This window comes from Hemitrygon akajei, chromosome 4 (assembly GCF_048418815.1).
Source record: "Hemitrygon akajei chromosome 4, sHemAka1.3, whole genome shotgun sequence".
In the NCBI taxonomy this organism is placed as follows: Eukaryota; Metazoa; Chordata; class Chondrichthyes; order Myliobatiformes; family Dasyatidae; genus Hemitrygon; species Hemitrygon akajei.
Window position 1 is genome coordinate 27,168,969 of NC_133127.1, and position 24,656 is coordinate 27,193,624.

Below are 24,656 nucleotides of genomic sequence, written 5' to 3' on the forward strand. Positions count from 1 at the left end.
ATTGGAGAGGGTCCAGAGGAGGTTCACAAGGAATGAAAGGGTTATCATACAAGGAACATTTGATGGTTCAGGATCTGTACCCGCTGGAATTCAGAAGGATGGGGGGGGGGGGGGGGGGGGAGGGATCTCATTGAAACCTTTCGAATGTTGAAAGGCCTAGACAGAGTAGATATGGAAAGGATGTTTCGCATTTGGGAGAGTCTAGGACAAGAGGGCACAGCCTGATGACAGTGAGTGCCCTTTCAAAATGGCGATGCGGAGCAATTTCTTTAGCCAAAGAGTGGTGAACTTGTAGAATTAGCTGTGGAGGCCCGATCATTGGGTGTATCTAAGGGAGAGATTGATAGTTTCTTGATTGGATGTGGCATCAAAGGTTGTGGGGAGAAGGCTGGGAACTGGGGTTGAGGAGAAGTGAAAAAAGGATCAACGATGATTGAATGGCGGAGTAGACTCATGGGTCAGGTGGGCTAATTCTGCTCCTATGTCTTATAGGTCTTATGTGTTGTTTCCTCTTTATTTGTAATTGAACTGTTGATGGTAATTGCTCAGTGATTTTTTTTTTCAGACTGGTCTGGTTAAAATACCCCCAAACAATGGTGAAGGCGTTAGGGTGTGCTATTTCGTGCATGTTGATTCCATTGCTCAGATCATCTAAAGCCTGCTTGACATTTGCCTGAGGTGGAGTGTATATCACTACCAAAATGATCCCGGAAATCTTCCGCGGTAGGTGAAAAGGGCGACACTTTACTGCTAGATATTCCAGGTCTAGTGAGCAGAACTGGGACAACACTGATATATTTGTGCACCAAGAAGAGTTGATCATGAGGCATACTCCTCCACCTCTGCTTTTGAGAGAGACTGCAGATCTATCCTGACGGTGTTTAGTAAAAGCGTCGATCTGAATCGCTGCATTCGCTACGGAAGGTGTTAGCTAGGATTCCGTGAAACAAAGGACACACGCGGTCCTAATGTCCCTCTGATTCAGCTCTGAGATCATCGATTTTATTCATCAGAGATTGCACGTTTGCCAGCAAGATAGTCTGTACTGGGAGTTTAAAACCCAGTTTCCTTAAACGCACTTGTATCCCTGACCTGCAGCCACGTTTCCTGCGTGGAATCCTACGTCTCCATTCGGCATTGTTTCCGTCAGTTTTAAGCAGCGATAGTCGTTTATACGCATTAAGGCATCTTTGTTGACTGTACTGGGCTTGGAAGCAGTTGTGCTTTTTAGCTTCTATCAGGCTGAAACGAGAATATTTAATCGTTCCCATTGAGAGTTCTGCTGCTACACGAATCGCCCCTAGGGAATGGTTTCCTTCTTTAGTAATTTAATTACTGTCCTAGTGTAATCTTTTTGTGTGGGAAAATGTTAGAATTTACAAGGTAAATGGTAGGACACTGAGGAGTGCAGTAGAACAGAGGGATCTGGGAATACAGATACATAATTTCCTAAAAGTGGTATCGCAGGTAGATTGGTTAGTAAAGAGAGCTTTTGGTCCATTGGCCTTTATAAATCGAAGTATTGAGTATAAGAATTGGAATGTTATAGTGAGGTTGTATGAGACATCGGTGAGGCTGAATTTGGAGTATTGTGAGCAGTTTTGGTCACCTAATTACAGGAAGGATATTAATAAGGTTGAAAGAGTGCAGAGAAGGTTTACAAGGATGTTGTCGGGACTTGAGAAACTGAGTTACAGAGAAAGGTTGAATAGGTTAGGACTTCATTTCCTGGAGCGTAGAAGAATGAGGGGAGACTCGATAGAGGTATATAAAATTATGATGGAGTGAATGCAAGGAGGCTTTTTCCACTGAGGCTAGGGGAGAAAAAAAACCAGAGGACATGGGTTAAGGGTGAAAAGGGAAAAGTTTAAAGGGAACATTAGACCATAAGACAAAGGAGCAGAAGTCGGCCATTCGGCCCATCGAGTCTATCCACTATTTTATCATGAGCTGATCCATTCTCCCATTTAGTCCCACTCCTCCACCTTCTCACCATAAACTTTGATGCCCTGGCTAATACCTATCAATCTCTACCTTAAATACACCCAATGACTTGGCCTCCACTGCCACCCGTGGCAACAAATTCCACAGATTCACCACCCTCTGGCTAAAAAAATTTCTTCACATCTCTGTTCTGAATGGGCACCCTTCAATTCTTAAGTCATGCCCTCTCATACTAGACTCCCCCACCATGGGAAACAACTTTGCCACATCCACTCTGTCCATGCCTTTCAACATTCGAAATGTTTCTATGAGGTCCCCCCTCATTCTTCTAAACTCCAAGGAGTACAGTCCAAGAGCAGTCAAACTTTCCTCATATGTTAACCCTCTCATTCCCGGAATCATTCTTGTGAATCTTATCTGAACCCTCTCCAACGTCAGCACATCCTTTCTTAAATAAGGAGCCCAAAACTGCACACACTACTCCAAGTGAGGTCTTACCAGTGCCTTATAGAGCCTCAACATCACATCCCTGCTCCTATACTCTATTCCTCTAGAAATGAATGCCAACATTGCATTCGCCTTCTTCACCACCGACCGAACCTGGAGGTTAACCTTAAGGGTATCCTGCACGAGAACTCCCAAGTCCCGTTGCATTTCAGAACTTTGAATTCTCTCCCCATTTAAATAATAGTCTGCCCATTTATTTCTTCTACCAAAGTGCATGACCATACACTTTCCAACATTGTATTTCATTTGCCACTTCTTTGCCCATTTTCCCAATCTGTCCAAGTCACTCTGCAGACTGTCTGTTTCCTCAGCACTACTGGCCCCTCCACCTATCTTTGTATCATTAGCAAACTTAGCCACAAAGCCATCTATTCCATAATCCAAAACGTTAATATACAACATAAAAAGAAGCAACCCCAACACCGACCCCTGTGGAACACCACTGGTAACCGGCAGCCAACCAGAATGGGATCCCTTTATTCCCATTCTCTGTTTCCTGCCAATCAGCCAACGCTCTATCCACATGTGTAACTTTCCTGTAATTCCATGGGCTCTTATCTTGTTTAGCAGCCTCATGTGTGGCACCTTGTCAAAGGCCTTCTGAAAATCCAAATACACAACATCTACTGCATCTCTCTTGTCTAGCCTACTTGTAATTTCCTCAAAAAATTGCACTAGGTTTGTCAGGCAGGATTTTCCTTTAAGGAAACCATGCTGAGTTCTGCCTATCTTGTCATATGCCTCAGGTACTTCATAACCTCATCCTTGACAATCGACTCCAACAACTTCCCAACCACCGATGTGATGTCAGGCTAACAGGTCTATAATTTCCTTTTTGCTTCCTTGCCCCTTTCTTAAATAGCGAAGTGACATTTGCAATCTTCCAGTCCTCTGGAACCAGCCCAGAATCTATCGACTTTTGAAAGATCATTGCTAATGCCTCCGCAATCTCCACAGCTACTTCCTTCAGAACATGATGGTGCATTCTATCTGGTCCGGGAGATTTATCTACCCTTAGACTATTCAGCTCCCTGAGTACTTTCTCTGTCGTAATTGTGACTGCGCTCACTTCTCTTCCCTGACACCCTTCAGTGTCCGGTATACTGCTAATTTCTTCCTCAGTGAAGACTGATGCAAAATACTCATTCAGTTCCTCCGCCATCTCCTTATCTCCCATTACAATTTCTCCAGCATCATTTTCTATCGGTCGTATATCTACTGTCACCTGTCTTTCACTCTTTATATACAGTACTTGAAAAAGCTTTTAGTATCCTCTATGATATTATTTGCTAGCTTCCTTTCATAGTTCATCTTTTCCCTCTTAATGACCTTTTGTAAGCTTTTAAAAACTTTACAATCCTCTGTCTTCCCACTAATTTTTGCTTCCTTGTATGCCCTCTCTTTTGCTTTTACTTTGCTTTGACTTCTCTTGTCAGCTATGGTTGCATCCTTTTTCCATTCCAGAATTTCTTCTTTTTTGGTATATATCTGTCTTGCACCTTCCTCACTTCTCGCACAAACTCCAGCCACTGCTGCTCTGCAGTCCTTTCCGCTAGTGTCCCTTTCCAGTCAACTTTGGCCAATTCCTCTCTCATGCCACTGTAATTTCCTTTATTCCACTGAAGTACCGACACATCGGATTTCCGCTTCTCTTTTCTCAAATTTCACAGTGAACTCAATCATGTTATGATCACTGCCTCCTAAGGGTTCCTTCACCTCAATGTCTCTAATCACCTCTGGTTCATTACAGGATACCCAATCCAGTACAGTCGACCCCCTAGTGGGCTCAGCAACAAGCTGTTCTAAAAAGAAATCTCGTACACATTCTACAAATTCTCTCTCTTGAGATCCAGTGCCGACCTGAATTTTCCAATACACTCACATGTTAAAATCCCCCACAATTTTCATTGTAAGGGGGTTTGTTTTTTTAAATTTATGTTACTGTGTGTGTTAATCAAAATAGCTTCTTTGTTTGTTAAAAGTAAAAATGCTTCTTTGTTATGCTAACTGGTGAGAGGGTGTTTTCTCTCGAAGTTTGTTTGGGTAATGATTGCTGATAATAGGTATTGTATTCCTTTGTTAACCAATTGGGATGGATGTTATTTTTTCATTTGGGTCTGTGTGCTGGTGGTTTTACGGACTTTTGGGGAGACGGTGCGAGGTGGTTAGAGGGAGAAGATGCGATGCTGTAAGGTGGGCGATGGAACAGCCCCAAATGGGGGTTCGAGGCCCAGGCTGTTCGGTGAGGAGAGGAGATGAGGACAGATTCGTGTGGAGCATCTGGTTGACCACCGTGGTTGGTCCCAGGCGGCGGGTCGAGGAGGTCGGAGAGGATCGAATAGTGGCAAGAAGACTTCGTTAACTGAGCTCCAACGGGATGTGCACGGTGGTTGGACTTTGATAAGCTTGGCGCCTTTCACTTTTCCTTGTATCTCATTAAGTACATAGTTCCAGTAAGATCTATAAAGTGTAATCATCTACCTCGCATACGGTGTCCTGTCTGTTATTTGGCAGGGTGGGGACATCACACAGTATCTACACAAGCTGATTACCCAGTTTGGCGGGGCCGAAGGCTGCACCCCCTAGACGGAAGCGAGCTGAGCGAGCCTGAGGCTTACCAGGGGGGTTACATCATAATACTGCCCTTCTGGCAAGCCTTTTCTATTTCCTGTTGTAATATTAGGGGGACATTAGTCCACATTAGGGGGAGCTTCTTCACACAGAGAGTAGTGGGAGTGTGGAATGAGCTGCCAGTTGAAGTGGTGAATGCAGGCTCACTTTTAAGATTTAAGAAAAACTTGGACAGGTATATGGATGAGAGGGGTTTGGAGGGATATGGTCCAGGTGCAGGTCAGTGGGACTAGGCAGAAAAATGGTTCAGCACAGCCGAGAAGGGCCAAAACACCTGTTTCTGTGCTGTGATGTTCTATGGTTCTATGGAAAGGCCCCCGTCCATATAGAAAACATGTCCACTCTTACTAACCAATATTTATATCCTCCACTTGGCTGGCATACGTACAAAGTCTATCTGCAGATTCGTAAATGGTATAGATTATCATACTTTTACCCGCAGCTAAGATGCAAGCCGTAGAGCAGGGTTTCTCAACTGGGGTTCTGTGAGAGATCGTGATTTAAAAAAAAAATTAAAAAAGACATTTTTTGAACTTCTCGCATTGTACGATGCTAGCACTCACAGTGGTGCACAGTGACCGGGGCAGCCCTGTTAGCAATCTCGGCCCAGTATGGCAGGCATAGTTGGAACACATCTATTCAGTTGAATCCATTTTAAGTTTTTGATGCGAGTTGGGGAGGTAGGCCATTGATAATTGGTAAGCGCTGTATTGCACGGAGGGGTGGAAGGTAGGCTGATGAGAGTGAAGTGCGCTTTCCAAGCATTGAGTGGACTTGTGACGACAGCCTCTCCCTCCCAAATTACCTCCCCTCAACTTCCCCTGATGCACCACCAACTGACGTATGGGAGGGCACAAACTCTCCTGATGTAGTAGAAAATTGGAAGGAAATTTTCATTCTAAGGATGGCCCAATGTGACGATTTCTGAAGAGGAGGGTTCTAGGCCTAGGAGAATTCTGATAAGGTTAATGATGAAGAATTACAATCTTCTGAATTACAATCACTGCACTAAAAAGTCCGTCCTTACAGTGAAAGCTACTTATCAAAGGGTTTTACATGGACTGTTGATCCAAGTAAAAAGGTCCAGGAAGCAAGTTATTTAGTAGCTGAATTTATTACCCAGAAAAGGAAAGGTCACACAGTCAGTGAGAACTTCATAAAGCCTGCATGTAAAATTATAATGGGCAAAATACTAGGACAAAAGAAATTGAAGTACACGAATTTAAAAAGATTTCACTCTCGTACAGTATGATAAGTTGACGTATTGATGACATGTCACATGATGCTGAGAAGTTTTTATGCAACAACAGCTTCTCTGTCTAGGCGGCTAGTCTCCCTTCTGGGCCAAAAAATAGTTGGCCCTTAAAGCATAAATTATAACGCCCTCCGTCATGAACCTCAGCTTTTTATTATATCCATCATCAATTTAAATGAGTGTGCTTCTAAAGTTCACAAACAAGTTAAAAAGTTTTGCACCACTAAACGTCCATTCTGGTCCAGTTATATCCCCCTCCTATTTTCTCACACATCTTTAATCCGGGAAATGAAATCCATTATGAGTTCACCCTTTTCCTGTTGAAATCTCGTGACCTCCCCAGAATCAGTATGCTGTCTGGCCCCTGCTGGGATTGTCTGTTTGGCCTGTCCTAACCTCGTCTGTTTACATACTGGGGTTGCCTTCACCGCCATCTGCATTCGGGACCCAATCGCCATTTGTTCTCCGATGTACAGTACAGCATATTGTTCTTTGAGGTGGACGTGGCGCTGCCTTACGCGACCAGCAGGGGTCGCTGCACATCGTCGTTTAAAAATTTCGCAAGTGTGCATTAACCAATTGTGGGACGCAATAGGTTTCCTAATAAATGTGATTTCACAATAAATCACATTCGGCAGTTTGAACGGGGCACGACTGCACCACACACTGTAGTGATAACGTTTATGTACTGTTTACGTTTTTGTCTACTATTGAATCCCTAAAATATTTATGGGTTTGACTGCACCAGTGATTCTGTAAAATAGCTTATCATCTCTTTTGTCTGTCAATGACAGACACTGCTAGACAATCATATTCTACAAGTTTTGCTCACCTCAGCTCTGGATACAATATTGCTCTTCGAGAGTTTGACTGTGGACTAACTTATTATATGGGAAATTATAAGTGGAGTTGAATACTTCAGCATTTGTCAGAAAGGAGCTCCAAATTTGATCTTGAGCTTAAGATGCTAGCCATAAAAACCTGCTGTAGCTAACCCCTAATGGTTAAAGGGTTGTCTTTCAATAAATGCAACAAACTTCCTTTTATCTTTTTAACCCTACTGATAATAATCTTCTGTGCTAACAATTACTTGGTTGACTTATCTGCTGGCAGCTCACAAGGGGTGAAGGGTATGAATTTTTTTCAGAGCATCTTTGGGTCTCACTTAAATTAAAAATTGCACTAATTCTCACTCACCTCTGCAGTTTAATTCTTCAGCAAGGATTGGAGGCAACTGGTCCCTCAACTAACTAATAAATAAATTAAAAGTCTGTAAAGTTCTGAAAATAATTGATTATGTGTCCCTCCACTCTACCCACCCTGCTTATTGTAAGGATTCCATTCTATTTTACCTTTATGCCATCTAGGTTAAGGTGACCATACCAGTGCTTCCAGAGGTGCCTTTCCTTAAATATGGCTTTTTCTAAACTTGACTGATGAAGCCAAGTCTGCCACATTCAGAGTTTGTTGGACTGGTGCCTAGATCTCTTTGATCCTCAGTACTGCGAAGGACTCATCATTCATTGTGTATTCATTCATTCCCTGATTAGTCCTGCAACGTCCATTTCCTCAGTCGTTTCAAGGTTAATTTATATCTGCCATTGCTCCGTCCTTCTTACTGACTCATCAATTTCGTTCTGCAGCCTGAGACTACCCTCCCCACTATCAATAACACTACTAATTTTTGTGTCATCTGAAAACTTATGACACCTGCTGGACAGCATTTATTAATACATCGTGTTGAGAATTTTAAAAATGATTGAGTCTAACCTAACAGAGCCACCTTGGATAGCTAATTCTCACATTGTGTGGTCATAATGGATGAATGTCCTCCTTCCATGGAATTTCTGCAATTTTGCTATCAATGAACATTGTAAAATTGATAGGGTTATCCCTATTATATAGGACTTACTTTAATAGTGAGAGGCAGTTCATATAGACTGTTAGCTGTGGCCGTTAACACACAACATCTGATCTGGTTTGTTTCTACATTGATCAGAAAATACTACATTACAAAATTATAGGCCCGTAAGTTTGATGTCAGTAGTAGGTAACTGATTGGAAGGAGTACTAAGAGATAGGATCTACAAATATTTAGATAGACATGGACTTGTGACAGAGAGTCAACACGGCTTTGTGCATGGTAGGTCATGTTTAATAAATCTATTAGAGTTTTTTGAGGAGGTTACAAGGAAAGTGGATGAAGGGAAGGCAGTGGATGTTGTCTACATGGACTTCAGTAAGGCCTTTGACAAGGTCCCGCATGGGAGGTTAGTTAGGAATATTCAGTTGCTAGGTATACATGGTGAGGTAGTAAATTGGATTAGACATTGGCTCAATGGGAGAAGTCAGAGGGTGGTAGTGGAGGATTGCTTCTCTGAGTGGAGGCCTGTGACTAGTGGTGTGCCACAGGGATCAGTGCTGGGTCCATTGTTATTTGTCATCTATATCAATGATCTGGATGATAATGTGGTAAACTGGATCAGCAAATTTGCTGATGATTCAAAGATTGGAGGTGTAGTGGACAGTGAGAAAGGTTTTCAAAGCTTGTAGATGGATCTGGACCAGCTGGAAAAATGGGCTGAAAAATGGCAGATAGCGTTTAATACAGACAGGTGTGAGGTATTGCACTTTGAAAGGAAAAACCAAGGTAGAACAAACAAGGTAAATGGTAGGGCACTGAGGAGTGCAGTAGAACAGAGGGATCTGGGAATACAGATACAAAATTCCCTAAAAGTAGCAATACAGGTAGATAGGGTAGTAAAGAGAGCTTTTGATACATTGGCCTTTATAAATCAAAGTATTGAGAATAAGAGTTGGAATGTTATGGTGAGGTTGTATAAGGCATTGGTGAGGCTGAATTTGGAGTATTGTGTGCAGTTTTGGTCACCGAATTACAGGAAGGATATTAATAAGGTTAAAAGAGTGCAGAGAAGGTTTACAAGGATTTTGCCGGGAACTGAGAAACTGTGTTACAGAGAAAGGTTGAATAAGTTAGGACTTTATTCCCCGGAGCATAGAAGAATGAGGGGAGATTTGATAGAGGTGTATAAAATTATGATGGGTATAGATAGAATGAATGCAAGCAGGCTTTTTCCACTGAGGCCAGGGGAGAAAAGAAAACCAGAGGACATGGGTTAAGGGTGAAGGGGGAAGAGTTTAAAGGGGAAAGTTTAGGGGGAGCTTCTTCACGCAGAGAGTGGTGGGAGGGTGGAATGAGCTGGCAGATGAAGTTGTAAATGCGGGCTCACTTTTAACATTTAAGAAAAACTTGGACAGGTACATGGATGAGAGGTGTATGGAGGGATATGGTCCAGGTGCAGGTCAGTGGGACTAGGCAAAAAAATGTTTTGGCACAGCCAAGAAGGGCCGAAAGGCCTGTTTCTGTGCTGTAATGTTCTATGGTTCTATACAGAAGGAGTAGATGCTGTGAAAATAGTGGACTCCCAATTCCACATTAGCGGGGTGGTGGTCATAATTCCTTACTTTAAATGGTGAAGCATCATAACAGAACTTTGTTGTTTACTGTGTTTCCAACCCTAGGAAGTAGGAAACAGTGCTGGATCTCAATCTGTTCATATTGGTTTATTATTCTCACATACTATATAACAAGATATACTGAATAGCTGTTCTTGTATATTGTTCATACAGATCAAATCAAGGTAAATCAATAATAATACAAAATGAAGTGTAAGCACTATAGAGAAAGTGCAGAAAAAAATGAAGTGCGAGATAAGAGTTCATCTTATTGTACAAGAGGACATTCAGGTGCCTGATGACAATGGGATAGAAACTGTCCTTGACCCCGGTGGCACGTGCTTTCAGACCTTTGAACCCTCTGCTCCATGGGAAAGGGGAGAAGAGAGAATATCTGCAGTGGGTGGGGTCTTGGATTATGCTGGATGTTTACTGAGGTAGCAAGAAGTATAGACAGACTCCATAGAGGGGAGGTGGGTTTCCATCATGTCCTAAGCTGTGTCAACAGCTCTGCAGTTCCTTATAACCATGTAACAATTACAGCATGGAAACAGGCCATCTCAGCTCTTCTAGTCCGTGCCGAACGCTTACTCTCACCTAGTCCCACTGGCCCGCACTCAGCCCATAACCCTCCATTCCTTTCCTGTCCACTTACCTATCCAATTTTACTTTAAATGACAATACCGAACCTGCCTCTACCACTTCTACTGGAAGTTCGTTCCACACAGTTACCACTCTCTGAGTAAAGAAACTCCCCCTCGTGTTACCCTTAAACTTTTGCCCCCTAACTCTCAACTCATCTCCTCTTGTTTGAATCTCCCTTACTCTCAATGGAAACAGCCTATCCACGTCAACTCTATTTATCCCCCTCATAATTTTAAATACCTCTATCAAGTCCCCCCTCAACCTTCTACGCTCCAAAGAATAAAGACCTAACTTGTTCAACCTTTCCCTGTAACTTAGGTGTTGAAACCCAGGTAACATTCTAGTAAATCTTCTATTTTGTTGATATCTTTCCTATAATTTGGTGACCAGAACTGTACACAATACTCCAAATTCGGCCTTACCAATGCCTTGTACAGAGTCCTTGTGGTCATGTGCAGAGCAGATGCCAGACTAGACCATTATGCATCGATTAAATTTTGTAAGGGTTGACTGGGGCATGCCAAATTTCATCAGCCTTCTGAGGAAATCAAGGTTCTAGCGAGTTTTCTTTGCTGTGACAGCAATGCGCTTGGACCAGGTCACTCCAAGGAACTTTAAGCTCTTAATCTAAAATAAAACATTTTTTGGACAATTGTGATATTGTGGTGACCCACTTCCCAGCGCACTCGAACCGGCTCACAAAGCGGCGCGCGCCGGCATTGAGGCTGGTCCCAAAGAGGGCGCCAAGCCTGCTTCACCAGCAAGGGGAAAAGCCCGCGCGCGGGACGGGACTGTGAATACGCGCCCCCTACAGCATTCCTGCCCGGGGATGGCGGGAACAGGAAGGCTTTAAAGCGAGGCTGCGAAGTTTGAATAAACCTCTTTTGCAACTGCAGCTCACCGACTACGTGTCGTTATTTCAGCGCTGTGTGTAGCACACCGCTACAATTGGTGACCCCGACGGTCCAAACGATATTTGGACCGGAGATGAACGATGCCACATCTGTTCATGCGGTTTCGTTAAAACTGCCAAGCTTCTGGACACTGCGACCTCACCTATGGTTCCAGCAAGCAGAAGCCCAATTCCACATTCAGCAGATAACCTCGGATGCCACGTTACTACTACGTGGTGAGCTCCCTCGACCAGGAGACAGCCGCCCAGGTTGAGGAGTTCATACAGTCGCCTCCTGAGGATGACAAATACACGGAATTCAAAGCCCTGCTCATAAGGACTTTCGGACTCTCACGGCGCAAGCGAGCTGCCCGCTTACTGCACCTGGATGGTTGGGAGACAGACCGCCATCGGCTTTGATGAATGAGATGCTGTCCCTGGCCGGAGGACACAAGCCCTGCCTCATGTTTGAGCAGGCATTCCTGGAGCAGCTGCCCGAGGACATACGCCTGCTGCTGTCCGACACGGATTTCAGCGACCCCCGGAAGGTGGCAGCCCGGGCAGACTTGCTATGGAACACCAAGAAGGAGAGTGGGGCGTCCGTTGCACAGATCACCAGGCCACGCTCCCAGCAGCAGACCAGACCAGGCCCGGCAGCAGAGCCCACTAACCCCAGAGGGAGGGGTGAGGAGACCAACGAACAATGGTGCTTCTACCACCAGCGGTGGGGTGCAGAAGCCCGCCGCTGTAGCCCGCCCTGCAAGTTCCCGGGAAACGCCAGGGCCAGCCGCCGCTGATGGCTACGGCAGCTGGCCATCGGGAAAGCCTCCTGTATGTGTGGGACAAGCGGTCAGGATGCCGCTTTTTGGTCGACACCGGAGCCGAGATCAGCGTCTTACCTCTGACGAGTTACAACACCCACAACAGGGCACCGGGTCCCACCCTGAGGGCCGCAAACGGCAGCACAGTAAGGACCTATGGCACCCGTACGGTGCAGCTACAGTTCGGCTCCAGCCAGTTCACGTGGGACTTCACACTGGCCGCCGTAGCCCAACCGCTTCTGGGTGCGGATTTTTTGCGGGCTCACAGCCTACTGGTCAACCTGCAAGGGAAGAGACTGGTCCATGCCGAGACCTTTCAAACGTTCTCCCTGGGTGAAGCCCAGTTGCCGGCCCCACACCTAGACTCCATCACGCTGTCCGACAACGACTTCACCCGAGTCCTGGCAGATTTCCCATCGGTTCTGGCACCGCAGATCACGGCCGCCATGCCGAGACACGGCGTACAGCACCACATCCTGACCCAGGGACCACCCCTCCACGCCCGTGCTTGAAGGCTTCCCCCGGACAAGCTCCGACTGGCGAAGGAGGAGTTCAAGAGGATGGAGGAATTGGGGTTCATACGGCGGTCCGACTGCCCATGGGCCTCCCCCCTGCACATGGTGCCCAAAGCGACAGGGGGCTGGAGACCATGCGGCGACTACCGCAGGCTGAACGAGGCTATGACACTGGACCGCTACCCTGTGCCACATGTTCAGGACTTTGCAGCAAACCTGCACGGTGCACGGATCTTCTCCAAGGTAGACCTCGTCCGGGGATACCATCAAATCCCAATGCATCCGGACGATGTCCCCAAAACAGCACTCATCACCCCATTCGGCCTTTTTGAGTTCCTCCGCGTGCCATTCGGCCTAAAGAATGCCACACAGACATTTCAGCAGTTAATAGACGCAGTGGGACACGACCTGGACTTCGCTTTCATCTATTTGGAGGACATCCTCATAGCCAGCAGTAGTTGTCAGGAGCATCTATCCCACCTCCGTCAACTCTACGCCCGACTGAGTGAATACGGCCTGACAATCAACCCGGCCAAATGCCAGTTCGGGCTCAACACCATCGACTTCCTGGGCCACAGGATTACTAAAGTCGGGGCATCCCCTCTGCCTGCTAAGGTAGACGCAGTCCGCCATTTCCCCCGACCCAATACAATCAAAGGCCTTCAGGAATTCGTGGGTATGGTGAATTTCTACCACCGCTTCCTCCCTTCAGCTGCCCGAATCATGCACCCCCTGTTCGCCCTGATGTCGGGTAAGGGCAAGGACATTACCTGGGATGAGGAGTCCGCCGCCACTTTCATTAAAACTAAAGAAGCCTTAGCAAACACCGCGATGCTAGTACACCCCAGAATGGATGTCCCTACTGCCCTCACAGTGGACGCATCTAACACGGCAGTCGGTGGGGTACTGGAGCAGCTCATCGCGGGTCGCTGGCAACCCCTGGCATTTTTCAGTAAACACCTACGACCACCCGAGCTCAAATACAGTGCTTTTGACAGGGAGCCGTTGGCGCTATACCTGGCAATCTGGCATTTCAGGTACTTCTTAGAAGGTAGGCCCTTCACCGCGTTCACGGACCACAAACCTCTTACCTTTGCGTTCACGAAAGCATCCGACCCCTGGTCATCCCGCCAGCAGCGCCATCTGTCCTACATCTCCGAATACACGACGGATGTCCGGCATGTCTCGGAAAAGGACAATGTCGTGGCGGACACTCCCTCCCGCCCTAACATCCAAGCCCTGTCCCAGAGGGTAGACTATGAAACATTGGCGGAGGCGCAGCAGGCAGACGAGGAGATCCCTAGTTACAGAACCGCAGTCTCCGGTTTGCAGCTCCAGGACCTCCCTGTAGGCCCAGGTGAGAGGACCCTACTCTGTGACGTCACCACCGGCCAACCCAGCCCCGTCGTCCAGGCAGCCTGACGGCGGCGCATTTTCAACTCCATTCATAGCTTGGCGCACCCCTCCATCAGGTCAACTGTCCAGATGGTAGCCAACAGGTTTGTTTGGCACGGACTCCGCAAGCAGGTCAGTGAATGGGCCAGAACGTGCATGCACTGCCAAACAGCCAAGGTGCAGCGGCACACCAAAGCCCCGCCGCAGCAGTTCCACCCCACCCGCCGGCATTTCGACCACATTCATGTGGATATCGTGGGCCCCCTGCTAGTGTCGCGAGGAGTGCGGCACCTCCTGACTATCATGGACTGGTTCACAAGATGGCCAGAGGCGGTCCTGCTCACCGACACCACCTCCGAATCCTGCGCCCGAGCACTGATTGCAACCTGGGTATCTCGCTTTGGTGTACCGGCCCACATTACCTCCGACAGAGGCGCCCAGTTCACCTCCAGCCTGTGGTCGGCTGTGGCCAGCCTTTTGGGGACACAACTGCAGCACACAACAACCTACCACCCACAGTCGAACGGACTAGCGGAGTGTTTCCACCGTCACCTGATGTTGGCTCTCATGGCCCGCCTCAAAGGGCCTAACTGGGTCCTGCTCGGAATCCGCACGGCGCCCAAAGAGGATCTGCACACCTCGTCGGCTGAGTTGGTGTACGGCACACCCCTGGTCGTCCCCGGGGAGTTCATACCGGCCCCAAGGGGGCAAGAGGAAGAACCCGCAGCAGTCCTGGACAGACTACGCGAGAGGCTCGGTGACCTGGCCCCCATACCCACTTCGCAGCATGGGCAGAACCCGACCTGCGTACCCAAAGACCTGCAGAACTGGAAGTTCGATTTTGTACAACAGGGCGTCACCGGACACCGCTACAGCGGCCCTACGAGGGGCCATTTACGGTGATCAGAAACAACGGGTCCACATTCGTGCTGGACATTGGGGGGAAAGAGGAGGTTTTCACGGTGGACCGACCCAAACCAGCCCATGTGGACTTGGTGCAGCTGGTCGAGATTCAGGCACCGCGGCGCAGAGGCAGACCTCCCAAACAGAGACCCACCCAGATTGAGGACATTGGGGGGTGTATCGCCGGTTCTGGGGGGGGGGGGGGGGGGGGTTATGTGGTGACCCACTTCCCAGCGCACTCAAACCGGCTCACTAAAGCGGCGCACACTGGCATTGAGGCCGGTCCCAAAAAGGGCACCAAGCCTGCTTCACCAGCAAGGGGAAAAGCCCGCGTGTGGGACGGGACTGTGAATATCCCGGGGAGGGCGGGATCAGGAAGGGTTTAAAGCGAGGCCGCGTAGTTTGAATAAATCTCTTTTGCAACTGCAGCTCACTGACTCCGTGTCGTTATTTCAGTGCTGCGTGTAGCACACCGCTACAATATTATAATTCTTTGGAGGCAATAAAGAGTTGAAGCCACAAACAAAAGAGAATCTGCAGATGCTGGAAATCCAAGTAACGCACATGAAATGCTGGATCAACTCAGCAGGGCAGGCAGTATCAATGGAAAAAAGTACAGTCGACATTTCGGGCCGAGACCCTTCGGCAGGAGTTGAAGCCGATGGAACCCGATATGAGAAGGTGAGGGAGGGGAACCAGTAGCAGGAGTGTGTGGCTGATGGCCGGATAGCGTGGGTAGAGGAGCCGAAAGAAATGGGGTGATGGGGGCTAATGTGTGTGTAGGAAGAATTGAATAGTTCAGGAGAGAGTAAGAAGCAATGGGGGAGAAATTTACCTGAAATTGGAGAACTCAATTTTCATGTCATCAACCTACCATGGGAGTTTCCTCTGGGTGGCCTGGCTTCCTCCTACATTCTAAAGATGTACCAGTTGGTAGGTTAGTTAGTCATTGTAAATTGTCCCATGATTAGGCTAGGATTAAATTTGGTGGGGGGGGGGGGATTTGCTGGGGGGCGTGGCTGAAATGGCCAGAAGTGCCTACTCCGTGCTGTATCTCAATGAAATAAAATTAAAAATAAAAAGGAGATGCTGTTCATCTAGTTTGCATTTAACTTAATACTGGCAGTGGAGGGATCTGAGGAAGACAGGTCATTGTGGGAATGGGGAGGACAAAGAGTGAAGTAGAGAAAAAGCAAGAGGATCTCCAAACTGGAGATGGTTATGATTGAAAGTGGCCAGTTTACCACATGTTGCCAAATAGCCCTGACTGCTGATATACCTCGGTAAGGGAACCCCCTCAGACTCCTGTGCGCCAGGGAAGGAAGTGCCAGTCTATCCAGCCTCCCCTTATAACTGAAACCTTCCAGTTCTGGTAGAACTGGTTGCTAAATATTGTTTCAGCTGAGCTGGAAAGTTAAAGATCCTGTGACCTTACAATTAGCTTTAAGGTTAGGTTTGATACAATTTAATGTTAACACCATATTTAAGCTATTCCAACTTCCAAACGAACATATTTAATTTTTTTAAAAAATCTGCAATGCTGAGGAAATTAGCATTATGGAATTGAATTCCGAGGCATTTATATCCTTATTTGAACACACCTTCAGTCATTTGTCTCCATCCGCTTTGTTCCTTAATGTGGGATGTCACAGTGCATGGCAATGGGTGTCAGTACCTCCAGCTGAACTCTGTCTCTTTGTGTGTCCCCCACCCCCCCCAAGCTGTCATTCTGTGTTTTTGTATTGTCATGTTCTCTTGTTCGTTTTCATGCCCCACGTGCTCCTGTTCCTGCTCCTACTCTGCTCCGGCCCCTGTACCACTGATTAATCCGCCCTCGCCTGTTTCCCATTTTTACCCGTATTGCTGCCACCTGTGTCTCATTGTGCTCCACCTATTACTGCCTCTCTGCTTATTGCTCAGTGTATTTCAGTCCTGTGTTTTCACCTGTTTGTTTCCAGATTGTGCCAGTGAGTTTTCCTGATTCTGATTTGTGAATTTCTCTGGATGTTTTGATCTCTGCCTGAACTTTGACGTTGACATTGTTTGCACGTCTGGATTTGTTACTCAATAGGTATCGCAGTGTGCACAGTACTTGGTCTGCAAATGGGTCCCTGCTCCAGTATCCTGACAACAGACCTTTAAGCTCAACTCATCCATGCCAATCAAGATAGTCCAAACAAGTCCCATTTCCCTGCATTTGGCTCACATCCACCTAAATCTTTTCTATACATGTACCCGTCCAAATGTCTGGTAAACATTGCAATTTTACCTGCTTCTACATTTTCATCTGGCAGCTTGTTCTATATGGCCACAAGCCTCCAAGTTTTTTTTCAACTATATAAAGAGTAAAAGGGAGGTGAGAGTTGATATTGGAGCACTGGAAAATGATGCTGTTGAGGTAGTAATGGGGGACAAAGAAATGGCAAAAGAAATTGATGGGTGTTTTGCATCTGTCTTCACTGTGGAAGACACTAGCAGTGTGCCAGTGGTCTGTGAGTGCCAGGGAGCGGGACTGAGTGCCATTGCTATTAGAAAGGAAAAAGTGCTAGGCTAACTGAAAGGTCTTAAAGTGGATAAGTCACCTGGACTAGATGAACTACATCCCAGAGTCCCGAGAGGTTGCTGAAGAGATAACAGATGCATTGGCCATGATCTTTCAAGAATCACTTGATTCTAGCATAGCTCCAGAAGACTGGATGATTGCAAATGTCAGTCTACTTTTTAAGAAGGTAGGAAGGTGAAAGAAAGGAAATTATAGGCCAATTAGCCTAACCTCAGTGGCTGGGAAAGTGTTGGAATCTGTTATTAAGGATGAGGTTTCTGGATACTTGATGATAAAATAAGTCAAAGTCAGCATGGTTTCTGTGAATGGAAAACTTGTCTCACAAATCTGTTAGAGTTCTTTGAGGAAGTAACAAGCAGGGTGGACAAAGAAGAGAGTGGATGTCATTTACTTGGATTTTCAGAAGGCATTTGACAAGGTGCTACACATGAGGCTTCCTAACAAGATAAAATCTTATGGTATTACAGGAAAGATACTGGCAAGGATAGAGAAATGGCTGACAGGCAGGAGGCAGCGAGTGGGAGTAAAAGGGACCTTTTCTGGTTGGTTGCCAGTGACTAGTGGTGTTCCTCAGGGGTCAGTATTGGGACTACCACTTTTCACATTGTTTGTCATTTATTTGGATAATGGAATTGATAGCTTTGTGGTAAAGTTTGTAGCTGCTATGAAGATAAGTGGAGAGGTATGTAGTGCTGAGGAAGTAATGCGATTGCAGTAGGGCTTGGATAAATTGGAAAAATGGACAAAAAGTGGCAGACGGAATCGAGTTGGGAAATATATGACAATGTATTTTGATAAAAGAAATAGTGTGGAATATGATCTAACTGGGGAGAAGTTTCAAACATCAGAGGAGCAGAGAGACTTAAGAATCCTCATGGAAGACTCCCATGCAGAAGGTTAGTTTACAGGTTGAGTCTGTGGTAAAGAAGGCAAGTGCAATGTTGGCATTTATTTCAAGGGGAATGGAATATAAAATCAAGGAGATAATGCTCAGGCTTAAAAAGACACTTGTCAGGCCACACTTGGAGTATTGCCAACAGTGTTGGGCCCCATTTTTGTCATTGGAGAGAGTTCAGAAAAGGTTCACAAAGATGATTCTGGGAATGAAGGAGTTAACATGAGGAGCATTTAGTAGCTTTGGGCCTGTACTCACTGGAATTTAGAAGAAGGGTGAAATTATGAGGGTACAGAATCTTTTTGTTCCTGTTCGGTTGAAAGGAAAAGTTAAAGGTTTGAAAGCGCCATGGTTTTCAAGGGATATTAGAAACTTGGTTCGAAAAAAGAGGGATGTCTACAATAGATATAGGCAGCATGGAGTAAAGGAATTGCTCGAGGAATATAAAGAATGTAAAAGGAAACTTAAGAAAGAGATTAGAAAAGCTAAAAGAAGTTACGAGTTTGGTTTGGCAAATAAGGTGGAAGTAAATCCGAAAGGCTTCTACAGTTATATTAAAAGCAAGAGGATAGTGAGGGATAAAATTGGTCCCTTAGAGAATCAGGGTGGTCAGCTATGTGTGGAGCCGAGGGAGATGGGAGAGATTTTGAACGATTTCTTCTCTTCGGTATTCACTAAGGAGAAGGATATTGAATGGTGTAAGCTGTGGGAAACAAGTAAGGAAGTTATGGAACCTATGACAATTAAAGAGGTGGAAGTACTGGCGCTTTTAAGAAATTTAAAAGTGGATAAATCTCCAGGTCCTGACCGGATATTCCCCAGGACCTTGAGGGAAGTTTGTGTAGAGATAGCAGGAGCTCTGACGGAGATCTTTCAGATGTCATTAGAAACGGGGATTGTGCTGGAGGATTGGGGTATTGCTCATGTGGTTCCATTGTTTAAAAAGGGTTCTAGAAGTAAGCCTGGCAATTATAGACCTGTCAGTTTGACATCAGTGGTGGGTAAATTAATGGAAAGTATTCTTAGAGGTAGTATTTATAATTATCTGGCTGGACAGGATCTGATTAGGAGTAGCCAGCATGGATTTGTGCGTGGAAGGTCATGTTTGACAAACCTTATTGAATTTTTTGAAGTAGTTACGAGGAATGTTGACGAGGGTAAGGCAGTGGATGTAGTCTATATGGACTTCAGCAAGGCCTTTGGCAAAGTTCCACATGGAAGGTTAGTTAAGAAGGTTCAGTCGTTAGGTATTAATGCTGGAGTAATAAAATGGATTCAACAGTGGTTAGATGGGAGATGCCAGAGAGTAGTGGTGGATAATTGTTTATCGGGATGGAGGCCGGTGACTAGCGGGGTGCCTCAGGGATCTGTTTTGGGCCCAATGTTGTTTGTAATATACATAAATGATCTGGATGATGGGGTGGTAAATTGGATTAGTAAGTATGCTGATGATACTAAGGTAGGAGGTGTTGTGGAAAATGAGGTGGGTTTTCAAAGCTTGCAGGGAGATTTATGCCAGTTAGAAGAATGGGCTGAACGTTGGCAGATGGAGTTTAATGCTGAGAAGTGTGAGGTTCTACATTTTGGCAGGAATAATCCAAATAGAACATACAGGGTAAATGGTAGGGCATTGAGGAATGCAGTGGAACAGAGAGATCTAGGAATAACAGTGCATAGTTCCCTGAAGGTGGAGTCTCATGTAGATAGGGTGGTGAAGAAGGCTTTTGGAACGCTGGCCTTTATAAATCAGAGCATTGAGTACAGAAGTTGGGATGTAATGTTAAAATTGTACAAGGCATTGGTAAGGCCAAATTTGGAATATTGTATACAGTTCTGGTCACTGAATTATAGGAAAGATATCAATAAATTAGAGAGAGTGCAGAGATGATTTACTAGGATGTTACCTGGGTTTCAGCACTTAAGTTACAGAGAAAGGTTGAACAAGTTAGGTCTCTATTCAGTGGAGCGTAGAAGGTTGAGGGGGGATTTGATCGAGGTATTTAAAATGTTGAGAGGGATAGATAGAGTTGACGTGAATAGGCTGTTTCCATTGAGAGTAGGGGAGATTCAAACGAGAGGACATGATTTGAGAATTAGGGGGCAAAAGTTTAAGGGAAACACGAGGGGGTATTTCTTTACTCAGAGAGTGATAGCTGTGTGGAATGAGCTTCCTGTAGAAGTAGTAGAGGCCAGTTCAGTTGTGTCATTTAAGGTAAAATTGGATAGGTATATGGACAGGAAAGGAGTGGAGGGTTATGGGCTGAGTGCGGGTAGGTGGGACTAGGTGAGATTAAGAGTTCGGCACGGACTAGGAGGGCCGGAATGTCCTGTTTCTGTGCTGTGATTGTTATATGGTTATATGGAATGCTTGAGGATCTCATTGAAACCTACTGAATTTTGAAAGGACCAGATAGGGTGGATGTGCAGAATATGTTTCCTCTGGTGGGGTATCCAGAACTAGAGGACACAGGCAAGTAGTGAATCTGTGGAATGCTCTGCCACAGAGTGCAGAGGCGGCCAAGTCCCTGGTATATTTAAGGCAGAAGTTGATTGTTTCTTGATCGGTCAGGTCATAAAGGATATGGCAAGAAGGCAGGTGTATGGGGTTGAGCGGGATACAGAATCAGCCATGACGGAATGTCGGAGCAGACTCGATGGGCTGAATAGCCTAATTCTGCTCCTATGTCTTATGGTGTTATGGTCTAACTTTCCCATCCGGTCACTTTTAAGTCTTTTCCCTTTCACCTTAAATTTATGTATTTTATTGTTAAACTTTGATACTCTAGGGGAAAACATATGTAATCATCCACCTTATGTACATCCCTCATGATTTTATCTAAGGGTGCCCATTCAGCCTCCTGTGCTCCAGGGAAGAAAGGCCCAGTCTATCCAGCCTCTCCTTGTAAATCAAACCTTACAGTTCTGGTTCAACTGATTGCTGAATGTTGTTTCAGTTTTTTTTTATTACTTTATTTACAATTTTCAGTTTTACAAAGACAAAGCATATTGAAGACGTACAAAACAAATGCAAAGGAAATGCAGCTCCAGGTGGAACACAGACAAAGCAAATCAAAAATAAGAACAAAAAGGCTGCCAGACAATTTACAAGATTACATAAGTAGACTTTCAAACAAAAAGTTGACACAATGGTGGTATCATGGAAGCAATGTAAAATAAAATGAACAACAGAATCCAGTTAGGCACCACACCCACTCACGAGACTAGACAGGTCAAGATCACTATGTATGTGAGGTAATATGACACTGAGCCAAGAAAGGTCCCCACATTCTCTCAAATATATTCTGTGTATTGGGTTTGTGCAGACACAGTCTGTCCATTTGTATAATAGATAACATCTCCTTGAGCCAGTGTGCAAAGGTAGGTGGGGTAGTAGACTTCCAGGTCAGAAGAATAAGTTTCTTAGCCACCACCATTCCTAGATGCAGAGCAATCTGCAGGTCGTGCGGCAAATCAAGAGTCACTGCTGAACATCCAAAGATGGCGAGGTCGTGATTGGGCTGAATGTCTCTAGAATAGGCTTTTGAGAGCCACTCAGAAATTGCAGTCCAAGAGTTGTATAATGTAGGGCAAAACCAGAAAAGATGTGCTAGTGAGCCCTCAGCAGAGCGGCACTTGTCTCAAACAGGAGACACAGATGGGAAGCTGCGATTCAGATTTGTTTTCGAATAATGCAATCGATATGCATCACCTTGTACTGGATTAACCTGTAGCGTGAATTAATAGAACAACAGTAAACCTGGGACATTGCCTCCTCCCAAACTTCCTCTAATATCTCTGAGTTGAAGTCCCCAGTCCAGGCTTCCCTAATAAAATCTGTAGAAACCAAAGGAGTAAAGCAATTCACAAATTTTGATAGTAGCTGTTTGGAGTCTGGAGGAAGCAAGAGGTTTTCAAGAAAGGGATCGGTGGTGGAAATAGGCTCGAAGTGCGGGCACTTTTCCTTAACGTAGTGTCTAACTTGGAGATAGCGAAAAAAATGTGAATTTGGAAGGTTAAACTTAATGCTTAATTATGTGAATGATGCAAACTGGCCATCGATGTACAGATCTAAGAAAGTTTTGATACCCCTCTCTCTCCGGACTGCAAACACCCCATCTAATTGTCTAGGCTTAAATGAGTGATTTTGACAAATGGGAGCATGTATGGAAACAGTGGAAATTTGGTGAGCCACTTTTATCTGATTTAATATTCGTTAAGAATTCTTTAAGGTAAAGTTTTGTTGGATTAGCTTGTCTGTTGAGGCATAAGTGGAAAGCAGAAAAGCAGGAAGTGAAGAATATTTAACAACAGAGGCTTCCAGCTGTAGCCATGAAGGTTTTTCTTTGGTCTCAGCACCTCCACATTTCCAGTATGTAAGAGCCCTGGAGTTAGCTGCCCTATAGTAATGTTGAAAATTGGCAGACCAAGACCGCCCTTCTTAAGAAGTTCATGTAGGTGAACCTTAGATATCCTGTGTGATTTATAGCCCCACACAAAGGGCAATATGATAGAGTCAAGTTTCTTGGAGGGGATGTCACGTGAAGACGTAGGATCAAGACATGGAAATCCAGCTCTCCCGTAAAAAAACAGTAAAATAATGTTTAAGTGAAGAAAAATTAGTAAATACTTTCTAAAAATTACTTATAAACTACTCAGGATTGTCCTTAGATATGCCTCCTAAACAGAAGCAGAAGAAAACTACTACTTCGAAGACAACACAAGTTGGAAAAGAACCAAGGCCGGCCGCCATGATGGAGCCTCGGACTCAAGTGCATTTTACCTCCGGCAATACAGAACAGGAAACTGCGGCAACATCAACAGTCTCCAAGGAGGAGAAACAGGAACTACGCATGCGTGAAGGAAGGGGCATGTGCAAATACGAGCAATTTAACTACAAATCCCAGCTACGATTGGGAATTAAAGTGAAAGTGAATCCGAGGTGGATTCGGATTCTCTGGACCACACAGATGAAGATGAGGAGGCAAAAGAAGAAGAACAACAAGAAGAGGTTGGAGGTGGAAGATTTCCTGGAGACATAAGAAAAGCAAATAATGCATGAATTAAAAGAATTAAAAACATTAAAAGTAATAAAAGATATTAAAAATATGAAGATTATGTTTGATAAAGTGGTGAAAAAACAGGAGAAAATGGACAAGAAAGTTAAAAAGTTGGAAGAAATAATGGGAGACACCATTGATAGAGTGAATAAAATGGAAGATAATATTTTTGCCTGGACATCAGAAAGAAAACGGTTGTTGGAAAAAGTGGATGTGCTTGAAAATTTTAGCAGACAAAATAATATTAAGATTGTTGGTCTTAAAGAAGGTATAGAGGGAGAGGATCCAATAAAATTTTTTCAAAAATGGATCCTGGAAAATTTGGAAATGGAAGAGGGAACCCAGTTAATTGAAATCAAAAGGGCTCACAGAGCTTTAAGACCAAAACCTCAACTTGATCAAAACCCACGACCAATCTTGATAAAATGCTTAAGATATCAAGATAAAGAAAAGATCCTGAAGGCGGCAGCCCAACTTGCCAGAAAGAGAAACGGGCCATTGACGATAGAAGGGAAAACAGTTCTTTTCTATCCTGATATAAGTTATGACCTTTTGAAGAGAAAGAAAGAATTTAACCCAGCGAAAAATGTTTTATGGGAAAAGGGTTATAAATTTATATTGCGCCACCGGGCAACACTGATAATTTTTTTGGATGACGGAAAAAGAAGAGTTTTTACTGATTATCGGGATGTGGAGGAGTTTGCACAAGAACTCTCAAATATTCGCTAGACACAGCTAAAGATTTAAAAGTAAAATGGATTAAAGATGAAGATGGGGACAATGAATGGAGTTGATGGACATTTAAGGACAGAAGAACATTTAAATATATTTTTAATTATATGATACAGGGAGAGAAAGGTAAAAATTTGAGAAATATTAATCGAGAGTAGTGATATTATTTTTTCTTCTCTTATATATACTTTATGTTACTGGGGAGCTGGGGAACTTCAGATTGATTGCTACATGATTCACGTGTGTAATCATGGTGATTGCCATGACCCATTCAACGGAGGGGGGTAATGTTGTGTTTTTATTTTCATTCACAACATTAGTAGGGGGGTATTTTGTCATTTTTTCTTCATAATCTATTTTTCTTTTATCTTTCTTTCTTTGCCTGGATGATCAGGGGGGAGGACACATAGCAACATGGAGAATT

General features: G+C 44.9%; 2 protein-coding genes across 5 annotated transcripts in view; both read left to right on the plus strand.

Annotated features, from left to right (window-relative positions):
- Positions 1 to 4,915, plus strand: part of ptpra (protein tyrosine phosphatase receptor type A) — a 220,457-nt gene extending 215,542 nt beyond the window's left edge. For 3 of the 4 annotated variants that reach the window (XM_073042171.1, XM_073042169.1, XM_073042168.1), the window contains one exon: positions 4,202 to 4,915. In XM_073042171.1, coding sequence (XP_072898272.1) covers positions 4,202 to 4,297 — 96 coding nt within the window. In that variant the 3' untranslated portion in view covers positions 4,298 to 4,915. The remainder of the gene's footprint in view (positions 1 to 4,201) is intronic. The other variant, XM_073042172.1, reaches the window with a different exon arrangement.
- gnrh2 (gonadotropin-releasing hormone 2) overlaps positions 1 to 24,656 on the plus strand; it is a 252,149-nt gene that overhangs the window by 196,828 nt on the left and 30,665 nt on the right. The gene's annotated exons all lie outside the window — the stretch shown is intronic.